The sequence below is a fragment of the Ipomoea triloba genome, chromosome 4 (assembly GCF_003576645.1).
Source record: "Ipomoea triloba cultivar NCNSP0323 chromosome 4, ASM357664v1".
NCBI lineage: Eukaryota > Viridiplantae > Streptophyta > Magnoliopsida > Solanales > Convolvulaceae > Ipomoea > Ipomoea triloba.
Window position 1 is genome coordinate 13,652,071 of NC_044919.1, and position 11,997 is coordinate 13,664,067.

Consider the following 11,997-nt stretch of genomic DNA (forward strand, 5'->3'; position numbering starts at 1 on the left):
AAAAAAAAAAAAAAAAAAAAAAAAAAAAAAAAAAAAAAAAAAAAAAAACTATTGTCCACGTGTTGCTAGGAGCCCATCAAAAAGGCTCAAACGGGAGGGCGCAACAGCTTAGGCTTTTTTTTTTGAAAACAACAGCTTAGCTTAGGCTTTTAGTACATTGTAATTTAGTGTTTCTATATGCTATGTTTTAGGCTAAATGTTAAATTGTAGCCTTTCTTGGTTCAGATTCTTGTGATTTTAGGACTATTATACGGTTTATGATTATAGTGTAGATTTGGTGTTAATTATGCTTCCATATGTTGATTGTTTTGTTACAGAATCAAAAACAGCTTTCCATGTAATTGCTGTTTAATAGAACAGGTCTATCTCCATAAGGAAAAGCAGAATATAAAGATAAACATTACCTTCATTTTAAATTATATGGTACTCCATAATTTTAGTCTTGTGCTTGTCCTCTACTCTCTGCATTTTGAGATGATAAGAGTTGCTCCTAGCTCTAAGCAATGGGTATTAGTAGTTCAATGAGTCTTCATACTGATAAGATCCCATATCGGCTCCACAACAGATTGTGGAGTGGTACTTAAGTTGGGCTAAACCTCCACTCATGAACTAGCTTTTGTGGTGGAGTTAGGGTCTTGGCTTGAGTGCCGTATCATTTGGTGCTCTTTTTGAGAGGCCGGAGTGTGGTGGTTCAAGTGGCAGTCCAACTCCAGAAAATAATAATAGTAACTGCAGCAACATTGCACCATGGGTGTATCACATACTGTCCATCCTCTTTGGTGTATGATATTACCCTGTCAATTCATAATTGGTCTTTGCGGGTAGAGAACATTGTGCCCTGTGTATATGTGCTTCTTACTAAGTTTTGTCTGTTTTTTCCTCCCTGCAGGTTTAACGTTATTGGTCAGGTATTTTACATTTCCAAATGCCAATTTATAATTCGGGTGTATTCTGTTTCCATTCTGGGAATCAACTGTTATCATACTCTAATCACTGAATTTGTTTGCAGTGGGCGGTAACAACAAGTGTAGATTTTTCACTTGCACAGTTGATTCAGGTAATGATTCTCCTTGGCTCAGGTGGGAAAAATGGCGGTGGTTATGAAGCCTCTAAATATGTAGTTATGGCTATGCACGGTGGAATTCTTTTCTCTCACGCCATATTAAATAGTCTTCCTATCTCATTACTGTCCTTCCTTGGGCAGTTTGCTGCTGCATGGAATGTATTAGGTACTTAGAAATACATCTTCTGATTTGATAGTTTTTTTAAATAATTAAGATAAATATTTGTGTGAAACTCTGATTGGACTCCTATAATTTCAGGTGTCTTTCTTCTCATGATTTTGATCCCCACAGTTGCAACTGAAAGAGCCAGTGCCAAGTTTGTTTTTACGAACTTCAACACTGATAATGGTGATGGGATTCATAACAAAGTATACATATTTGTCCTAGGGCTCCTTATGAGCCAGTATACATTAACAGGTTATGATGCATCTGCCCTTATGGTGAGTGTACTATCTTCATTTAAGCTGATTAATCGGGATTAAGTGGTCTGCAAAATCACCCACCACATTGCTGGTTTCTTGCAAAATAGAAAAGAAAAAAATTGCTGGTTAATTATCCTCTAGAATCATGAACTCCAAATATACAAAGATAAAAGCGCTTTGTTGAAAAAACTACTAATATAATACCCATAGTGAGGTACTGTATTTTTCAGTGTATTGAAATTAGATAGGTTTTGCCTTAGATATGTGCAACCGAGCGAATTAATTGCATATGTTAAATTGAATCCTTTCTGAAAACTTTTGGTGCAGACAGAGGAAACCAAAAATGCAGATGTGAATGGGCCAAAGGGAATCATAAGTGCCATTGGCATATCCCTTCTAGCTGGATGGTGTTATCTACTCGGTATAACCTTTGCTGTCACTGATATCCCGCATCTTTTGGATTCAGATAATGATGCGGGGGGTTATGCTATTGCTCAAATATTTTATGACGCGTTTAAGAGTAGATATGGCAGTGGCACTGGTGCAATTGTTTGCTTAGGCATTATTGCAGTTGCGGTATACTTCTGTGGCATGAGCTCACTGACTAGCAACTCAAGGTAAGCTTGTTAGTAGTCGAATTTATTGCTATGTTAATGTATAAAAAGTACTAAGAAAAAGAAACCAATTTCGGAAAACTCATTTTAGGATGGCATATGCATTCTCAAGAGATGGAGCCATGCCATTTTCTCAATTCTGGCATAAAGTAAACAGGCACGAGGTTCCAATTAACGCAGTTTGGGCTTCAAGTCTCATAGCATTTTGCATGGCACTTACGGTACTTAACTTTTTCTCCGATTTGTTGGTCATTTTGTACTAATTGCATTCATACTTCTCAATCCACTCGTTCTTTTGAATACTTGCAGTCTCTCGGAAGCTTGGTGGCATTTCAAGCCATGACGTCAATAGCAACAATTGGGCTGTACATTGCTTATGCCCTGCCATCTTTGTTTCGGGTGACTTTGGCAAGAAATTCGTTCGTCCCGGGACCTTTTAACTTGGGGCGCTATGGGGTTATTGTAGGTTGGATTGCTGTACTATGGGTGGCAACAATTTCTGTGCTCTTCTCATTGCCTGTAGCCTATCCTATTACAGATCAAACTCTGAATTACACTCCTGTAGCAGTTGGTGGCCTTCTTATTCTTGTTGTTTCTTCATGGATATTTAGTGCTAGGCATTGGTTTAAAGGCCCTATCACAAATATAGATAGCTCTTCCAATGAAGATGTATATCATTATGTCATTCTCGATAGTTAGAAGGTGTAGAAAGTGCCTAAGATTCAATATAGGGGATTTCAGAGTTATTGCTTTTTGTTTCTCACTTCCTAGTGAAGATATCTGAGTTATATTGCATAGATGAGTCAAAGGCTGCATATCCCTAATCCAAATATATTGGAATAGATGATCATTTTGTTGGGAGGAAATTATCCAAATAATCCCTCGGCTGTAGTGACCTTACTATTTCAGTTTTCTACTTCTAATTTCGTCCAATAACTCTCCTCATTACTAACTTTGAAATTTCTACCTATTTTAGTCTTTCAAATTATTAAAATAGGTGAAATTTTGGATAAAATATTCTTTCAAGTACAAATTAAGTAGAGTTAATTTCAACTAATGTCCTCTAATTATGATGATTTTTTAAAATTTGTCATCATTTTTTAATTTTTTTTCAAATGTAAACCTTGACTATTAAAATCTTTGTAATAATAGAGCATTTTCAAGAGTTGAATTTTTTGAACAATTTTTCAGTGCTAAGTAAGATAAAGAGGGGAGAGAAAAGGAAAAAGGAAGGAAAAAAAAGATTAAAGAAATTTTGACAAAACAACAAAAAAAAAAGGTTATATTTACGCGTGTGTGCAATGCGTGCACCTGTTGGGCGCAACAGTAAGCCAAATGCGCAAGCTACACAACAACTTTTCCTTTTATCACCATTCAATGTGCCCCATCCCCCAATAGTAAAAAAACAAATTAAATTTAAAAAAAAAAAAAAAAAAAAGCCTCACCCAAAATTTGCTTATGAAAAACCACCCCAAAACCCTCTCTTGGCTCTTGGGGATACTCTAGCCTCTAAGGCATTAGTGAAGTTGATCAGGAAATTCACATAAGATTTACTTCCAACAATATGGTGGATATTCAATTCTTGCCACAAATATTGGGGGTCCCGCTCTTTATGTATAAAAGTGTACACTTTGGTGTTGAGCTGGACAAAATCATTGCAGTAGAAGGTATTGGAAGTGTGCAAACAAGAATGTGAGTTGTTTATTTTTGTTATTGTTTTTTTTTTTTTAATAATAAACTCTCGAAAGTAATTCATTGAATCAATTTTTGTTATTGTTTTTAGTAGATGAAACAAAGAGTTGTTTACATGGAAGTAACATGCTATAAATACTAATTACACAAATTTACACATTTATAGAGTATACTTTTTTTTTTCAAAAAAAATGAGTCAATACTTTAATTCCACACTTTTTTTTATTTAATAGTTTAATTACACAAATTGTAAGAATTTGATAACTTATTTGAATTTTTTTCAAAAGTAATTAAAATATCATGTCTAAAAAATAACTTAAAATTTCAAATGTATGCTATTACTATATACTATATAGTTTGAAATTTTGAATTAGGAAAAGAATTTTACTTCATAGATCCCTATTTTTACTTTCTTACTTTACTAGTTGTAGCAAAATATCAATATTAAAATTTTGAGAAATGGAGTAAAGTTGATAGTATGAAATAATATTTTATTGGTTGTTGTAAATAAATAAAATAAATAAATAATTCGAATTTTAAAGTGAGGCGCCATTCCTAACTTCCCAAGGAAGCCAATACTGAAGAGTCTAGATATCCCGACTCTCGATCAGAGAGAGAGAGAGAGAGAATCGATGGTAAGGTTTTACTATGATAGCTTCTGCTTATACATGTTCCCTGTAGGGGTTTGCGAATTTCATATTCTTCTTCGTTTCCAATTTCGCAGGACGATTTTGCTGAAGAATTTGAACCGCTATTCGATTACCATCGCGTTCAACCTTTCAACGTTGTTTGCCTTGATGGTCGGTTCTCTCCCCCTCTATATGATACATATATACCACCGCTATTCTGTTTTTATTTTTAATTCTTTTTTTGTTGTTTGTTTGAATGCGGCAGATGATAGTCTTGATTCACCACCGAAGAAACAGAAGCCTAGCAACGTTTCTGTAAAGCTTGTCATTTTCATTACGAATTTGAGTTATTTTACATGATTAGTGAACTTAAATTTAGTTATATATGGTTTCATTTCTTCATTTTTTTGGGATTTGAGATCAGGCTGCAAAGGAAGATAATGATAAAGGTTTTATCCAAATAGTTGACTGTAAAGAAAAAGATGAGGACTGGCTGCTATCACCGCCAATGATTTCATTTAATGCCAAGAGCCGTGCTGAAAATTCAACTCTAAGGGAAATTAGGTACATTCTTGGTGAAACCTCTAGGGGATTTTATATGCACTTCTTAGTTTATAAGTTCTTGAGCTTATATTTTCTACCTAAAGTTCTAAACTGAATTTTTTTCCTGTCAAGTATTTCCTACAACAATAGTGAAAAGAGAGTTGGCTTCTACTACTTTACTGCGTAATTCCCTATTTTCTATGTGGTGCAAGAAGTCTTTCTTCTTTTATGTTGGGCTCTCTTTATTTTAAAACCATTTTGATTAGATACTATGATTTATTGACCTTTTGAGCTATATCTATTACCTAGTTTGGCTTCTGATCCAATGAAATGGAGTCATTGTCTCTTTTACAATGATATTTGGAATTTTGAAAATTTACATTGTTCCATCAGGATTCTACTTCTACCAAAATGCATAGGCTGTATATTGGATAGGCTTAATTTTCTAGAGAAGTTCTTATGAAATTGATGGAATTTGATTAGGTAGGATAGCCTTCTTCTTCATAGGGATAGATTGTGATCATCAATTACCCATTTTTATACTTTCAGGAATAAAAAGAGAACTACATTTATAGCCTTTTTGGGCCACCAACTTAAAAGCGTATACTATTATAACTATATCTCTTAAGTGACAAAACATAGTATAATGTTATTCACTGTTCTCCAGAAAATGTATGGCAAGTGAAAAATATCTACTTTTGATATGCTTTTCTGGATTTATGCTGTGGCAAATGTTTGGCAGGTATCCTTTAATTTTTCAATCCTCTTCTAATAGTAAGGTTGCAATTAATAGGTTAAGAAAACAAGAGTTGGCATCTTTTACCGAATCAGCCAAGGATGTGCTGCAGGCTGTTGAAGAATCAGTAAAAAGAGATCTTGGTGCCTCATTGCAGTCATCTGTAGGAACTGTTACAGAGCAGGAATCAAAACCTACCACTGAGAGAGCTAAAATAATTATTTCTATCCAGGACAAGGATGAAACTAAACAATTCCGTATTTACATGGTACTCTCTTGCAACTATCTTCTTTATAAGAAGCTAGTTGGACACTTAGGAATTGAGACATTCTTTGATGCTGATGGGTTGGGTTACAACTTAAAAGTAATAATAGGTCAACAGTCAACTACAGAGTAATGTGTGTTTGTAGGAGCAAATTTGGGGTCTTGGAAGAGCAAGAAGCAGAGTCTGATAGCAAGGTCTAGTACAGCATCTGAATATTGTGCAATAGTTAAAATGACTTGTAAACTAGAATGGATAAAGACATGCTAAAGGAGTTTGGCATTACAATTTAAAACAGATGTGCCATTGAACTTGTTGTGAGACAATCAGGTAGCCATTCATATCTTGAACAATCCTGTCTTCTATGAACAAACGAAACAGAGTAAATAGATTGTCACTTTCTGTGAGATGAGATCTATAGCAAGGATTTATTTCTGCCTTGTGTACAGAGTTGAGAGCAACTGGTAGATTTGTTTACAACGGGGCTTAATAGGAGTAGAATTGATTGTATTCGAAACAAGTTGGGCATGATCAATATCTAAGCTCTAACTTGAGAGCTAGTGTCATTGACTATGAAGGGTTGAATGGCTACTGATCAACCGGCTACATAGGGAGGCCCAAACATTCAATCTTGTGTATCTGTATATTGGGTACATACTATTCTTTGTAATGATGGAAAAAAAACTCTTCTGTTCTCCAAATTATCAAAGAATAGCATAATGGTCCATCAGAAGGGGATAACTAATTTGTGGTTAAAATTTTGAAGGACTTGATGGGACATTTTAATTTTATTCTCTTTTAGAAATGGTCAAAGATCAGTACTCACCCATCATAGAATTATTCTTGCTCCTATCAGGTGCTTAAAACTGATGAAAATGGCTAATGAATGAAACTGGTTTCTGTGAAAGGGCTCCTTTAGACAAGCTATATGTTTCTGGTTTGACAGTTACATGAGGTCACATTTTCATAAGTGCTGCATATTATTCATTTTCAATGGCCTTGAACTATCTTCATCTAACTTTGTCTATGCATCATTTGTTTTACTCCCACTACATTGCCTTGTCTGTGATGCTAGTGTACTATTAGCATTTCAACATTGAACTTTGATTAGTAAACATTTGAATGCAGTTTTAGATTTTAAACTCTAATTGTCTCTTCTTTATTCTCATAGGATGATAAATTTGAGCGGCTTTTCAAACTATATGCTGACAAAATGAAGCTTGATTTGCAAAAGTTAGTTTTCTGTTTTGATGGGGAAAAAATTAAACCAACAGCCACACCTGATAGCCTTGAGATGGAAGACAATGATATCATTGAAGTGCATTTAAAGCCAAGCTGATTAAGGTAAAAGATTTAGAATAGCTTGTTTGTGCCAAATGCTTTTTTCTCCGTTAATTTTTTTTTTTTTTTTTTTTTTTGCTGTTTGATTTTTTCCTTTTTCAATTTCTTAGCAATTGATTTTGTTAGGGTTAAGTTTCTTTTATGTATTTGTATATTTTTTGTAAAATCATCATGTATTCAAAAGTGCATGATCTGTGATTGTATATTACTTAGGATTTACAGTCTTATCTAACTGCTTGACTGGTAAGTGGTTGGTCAAAGCTTTTGGTGTAGAGCTTTGTCATTTGCAGAAAGGAAGTTAGTTCTGCCACCACACTAGAACCCTCCACACGAATCATTAAGTGCATAGGCCCATAGGTTTGAATCTTTGAAGTTGTCCATTAATGTCATTCAATTACTGATGAGGAACTCTAGTAATTTTGATGCTTTGACAGTCTTTAGTATGTTTCAGATTTTTAGTCCAGTTTTTATCTTGAGCTCTGAAATTGCATGGAATTATTGTTACTGTTATAGGTGTGTTCATTTTTTTTTATAGCTGAGGTCAGCACATGGTGAAAAATCCAATAATGAGTATCATAAAATCTATGTATTATATAAAGAGCCAATGCAGAATTCCTTGTATGTTTTGGTAGAATGGCATTTTCCTGGCCATTACTTTCACTTTGTACCAACATTTTGGTAACATGGTATGATGGCAAGATGCTTGGTTCCCAATTCGTAGTCTGATTTGATGATTTTTGTGGTGAAGAGAGTATTTAACTGATCTCTGGTTTCTAGTTGTGTTTTATTTGGATTTGTCCATAATTTGCGAATGCATCTCTAGTTTACCACATAAAAACTAGAACCTCATTATATTTAAAGGGCACACAATGCACTTCTAACATCTTTGTGGTGGGAAATGCTGAAATTCTGGCTTGAGACTTGAGAGGTCATGTTCGTTTGTCAACAAATGGGTGGAGGAATGCTTTTGTTTGTAAGTTTGGTTTAACTAATTTTTGGATTTGAATGAACTCGTTTTGGATGATTACTATCCATGTTGTGCAAAGTACAACTTTGGATTAGCTCATTTTGTATTTGAAAATGTTGGACATATATATATCTAAAGGGATTGTTTGGTTCACGAAATGTTAAATTACTTTAGGAAATGTTAGATTAGGCTCTTCTTATTCACTCTCCCACTTTCAAAAGTGAGTCTTACTTTCATATCATCAAATTTAAAATTTCATCACTCTTTTCTTTACATCTCTACAACTTTATCTCACTTTCAAAAGTAACTAAGTCCTAATATCACATCACATTAATAATAATAATAATAATAATAATAATAATAATTATAAAAACAGAACTAATCAATATAAAATATAAATAATAAAAAAGAAAGAATAGAAAACTACAAAAAGGTTTATAATTGGTTTTTTTTTTTTTTTTTTGCTTTGCAAGCTTGCAATCCATGTAAGAAAAATAAAATAATAGCAAAAAAAATTATTTTTCACAAAGTATGCCGCATCATCTTGCAAGTCCCTTCCTTTCAAGGATGGGTCCATGGGGATAACCTTATTAGGATCGTTAGATTCATGTATTTGTTAAAGTTGAGGTATATAACATAAATATAATTGGTTTAAGGGTATTAATGAATTGTAAACACACTTATGTTCCCTCCAAGCAAAGGACCTTTATGGCTTTATTGACATTTAAGTCGCCGATTTGTAGAAATTTTACATTATCCGTCCATGCTTGCATAATCACAGTGCGGCCTAAGTTAAAGAGTACCTTGCGTGTGAAAATGTGATAGAGTATAGTTAATCTTCGTCGGTCGCCAGTGTTAGTATTTAAAAAGGGTTGGAGTGTTGTCGGAGATGGCTGAATTGTCATTGGAACTTTAGGACCTTTAATAACAGGTCACTAACCAGTTGTTGGAGTTCAATGTCCCAAAATCACATATTGATGGACTTAATTGCACTTTTTAAAAGTTCATGTGTTTTAGTGTTTAAATGACTTTTCGAATAAAGTTTAGGGATCTATTTGACCCATTTTTCCCTTAATAATAATAATATTATTATTATTATTATTGTTATTATTAATGAATTTATATATATACTTTAATAAATATAATATATTATATAAATGTGTGTGTAAGAGTGTTTTTTGGTATTCTAATAAAAATATATTTCTATGAATTTGAGAATAGCTAATATTAAGGGGGTTCAAACGTGATGTAAACTTTATATCTCTCTAAAAAGATAAATAAAAGGGAAAACGGCACTTTTAGCCCCTCAATTGTTTTACTTTTGAAAACTTGGCCCCTGTCAATTGATTTAAACAAACTTAGTCCTTCAATTGTCCATAACATATTAAATTTAGTCCCTAATTTTATATAATTAGAAACTTTATTAATAATTTTATTTTCATGGGTTATATTTGTCAATTACTCTACAACTTTATTCTCTCTCCTCTTAACAATTTACGCTATCTTCATCTTCAAGGTTAACTCATCGGCGAAGATATATACGTCGTTGACAAAAATTCGGAAGGATAAGGAGGCTGAGCCTTTAGAATTTGAGGAGGCCTTGTTTGATTTGGAAAATACCAACCAAGAGCTCAAGGGTGACTTGGAGGACCTGTACATCAATATTGCTGTACAAATTGATGTCTCTGGAAACAAGAAGGCTATGGTAAGATTTCTTCTTTTTGAGATTTCCCATTTGCTATTATGTCATGATGTTGCAGATTAATTTCAAGAAAATTTTCATTAAAAAATATTGATTGATTTTGATTCTTTGAGTTAGGGTTATTGCCATTCAAATGTTTAATGAAGATGGCAGACATTTAAGAGAAAAGAAAATGAAGTTGAAGAGTAATTGACAAATACAATCTCATGAAAAAAAAAATTATTAACAATGTTTCTAATTATATAAAATAAGGGACTAAATGTGGTATATTATGGACAATTGAAGGATTAAGTTTGTCCAAATCAATTGATAGGGGCCAAATTTTCAAAAGTAAAACAATTGAGGAGCTAAAAGTGCTGTTTTCCCTAAATAAAACTTTGTGCAATGGCTTCAAGTGGATGTACCTCTCACACTGAGGATGAACCATTATAAATATGCATGTTTTATTTACTTTTTTTTTTTTGAAACACAATATGCATGTTTTATTTATTATTGTTGCATTAATATATTTTCTATTCATGGGATTGGGCCAATTTAATCCTAACAAGAGATGGCGACATTTTATGTGGAAATCTAAAAGGGAAAAATCAAGAGTATTTTTAGGTCAAGTCAAACTCTACTATTGCTTTGTAGTAGTACATGTACAATTGGCCTATTCTTGTGAAAAATGAGAAAATAAAGTTGAGTTTCCTTTAAGGCTATTGGAATACATTGGAGAAAAGAAAAAGAAGTTTTTACAATTAGTCAAGGTACTCATTTTACTGTGAAATATATATATATATATATATATATATATATATATATATATATATATATATATATATATATGTTACAAAACACACTATTCTACGTAACCTTGTCATCTTCCACTTTCTACGTTGTTTTTAATCAGTTGTTAAACAGTGGACCATGGTCCACACAGTAATGTGTGGAGCGTGGACCATGGTCGTCGTCAAATGAAACTGTAGTAAAATTAAAATGATACTTTAGTGTTAGTATAATGAAACTAGTATGTTTAAAATAGAACTAAAATCCAGAGTCATACAATAACATATATACATTGTCAAAGGGACTTGAAGTGTAATTAAAATAATACTTCAGCATTACTATAATTAAACTAGTGTGTATGGAAAATAAAACTAAAAAAAGAGAATTCATGCAATAATGTATATATATATTATCAAATGAAACTGTAGTAGAATTAAAATGATACTTTGATATTGCTATAATGAAATTAGTGTGTGGGAAATGAAACTAAAAAGCAGAACAATATTGTCAAATGAAATTGAAGTGTAAATTAGAATGCCACCTACTTCATGGTCTATGATGCCACATGGGCCATGGCCCACAATAAAATGTTCCGTTCTCAATTGTACGTCATACCATGGACCAGGGTTCACCGGTCCACCTTGCATTGTGGATCCTGCTTCATAAATTATGTGTCTGTAGTGAAGATACATAATATGTTAACTACAAACACATAATATGTTAACTGGCATGCACATATGTTAACTGCATATTATGTATGTGTTTGTAGTTAACATATTATGCGCTTTCAATTTATTTATAAATATAAAATCTGTTAATTGCGAAATATATTGACTAAATACATTATTTGTCACTATAGACGAGTCCACTATATATGTAAGGTGGAACTAGATAATTTGCCGGTAATTCTTGGTGGTCCTTGTGGATCTATAAATTGTTTTGGGCTATAAATCTGTAGTTTGGCGATTGCCGCAATTCTGGTAGTCCTTGTCTTAACTTGTGTAGGTTTTTTAAATTTTTTTTTATTTTTAATATATATATATATATATATATATATATATATATATATAAATTTCTTTTAAATAATAAACTTTGTTCTATTTAGTGGTAATGTTCAATTTAAGAATGGCCATATATATAACAATTAGTTATAGATTTATATATTTAAGGAAAAGGGCTAAAAAAATTCTCTACTATTAGTAAAAATACAAATGGGTATCTCAACTAATATAAAAGAATACTTAATGTTTTGAACTT

At 32.6% G+C, this 11,997-nt stretch overlaps 2 protein-coding genes across 3 annotated transcripts in view; both read left to right on the forward strand.

The window, feature by feature from the left end:
• LOC116016670 (amino-acid permease BAT1 homolog) overlaps positions 1-2,966 on the forward strand; it is a 14,274-nt gene extending 11,308 nt beyond the window's left edge. For both annotated transcript variants that reach the window (XM_031257032.1, XM_031257031.1), the window contains exons 3-8: positions 890-908; positions 1,010-1,229; positions 1,323-1,504; positions 1,814-2,103; positions 2,192-2,321; positions 2,410-2,966. In XM_031257032.1, the coding sequence (XP_031112892.1) occupies positions 890-908; positions 1,010-1,229; positions 1,323-1,504; positions 1,814-2,103; positions 2,192-2,321; positions 2,410-2,799 (1,231 nt within the window). In that variant the 3' untranslated portion in view covers positions 2,800-2,966. The remainder of the gene's footprint in view (positions 1-889; positions 909-1,009; positions 1,230-1,322; positions 1,505-1,813; positions 2,104-2,191; positions 2,322-2,409) is intronic.
• Positions 2,967-4,343: 1,377 nt separating this feature from the next.
• LOC116017559 lies at positions 4,344-8,428 on the forward strand. The gene is made up of 7 exons (XM_031258169.1): positions 4,344-4,427; positions 4,517-4,592; positions 4,687-4,736; positions 4,846-4,985; positions 5,758-5,968; positions 7,134-7,306; positions 8,216-8,428. The coding sequence occupies exons 1-6, from the start codon at positions 4,425-4,427 to the stop codon at positions 7,299-7,301; spliced, it is 648 nt and encodes a 215-aa protein (XP_031114029.1). The 5' UTR covers positions 4,344-4,424; the 3' UTR covers positions 7,302-7,306; positions 8,216-8,428.
• The last annotated feature ends 3,569 nt before the right edge of the window (positions 8,429-11,997 follow it).

Bases quoted from the DNA above. Each gene is read 5' to 3' on its own strand.
- LOC116017559 (XM_031258169.1), top strand. The intron at 4,593-4,686 runs GTCGGTTCTCTC...TGAATGCGGCAG, and splicing joins CAACGTTGTTTGCCTTGATG to ATGATAGTCTTGATTCACCA. The intron at 4,986-5,757 runs GTACATTCTTGG...TGCAATTAATAG, and splicing joins TCAACTCTAAGGGAAATTAG to GTTAAGAAAACAAGAGTTGG.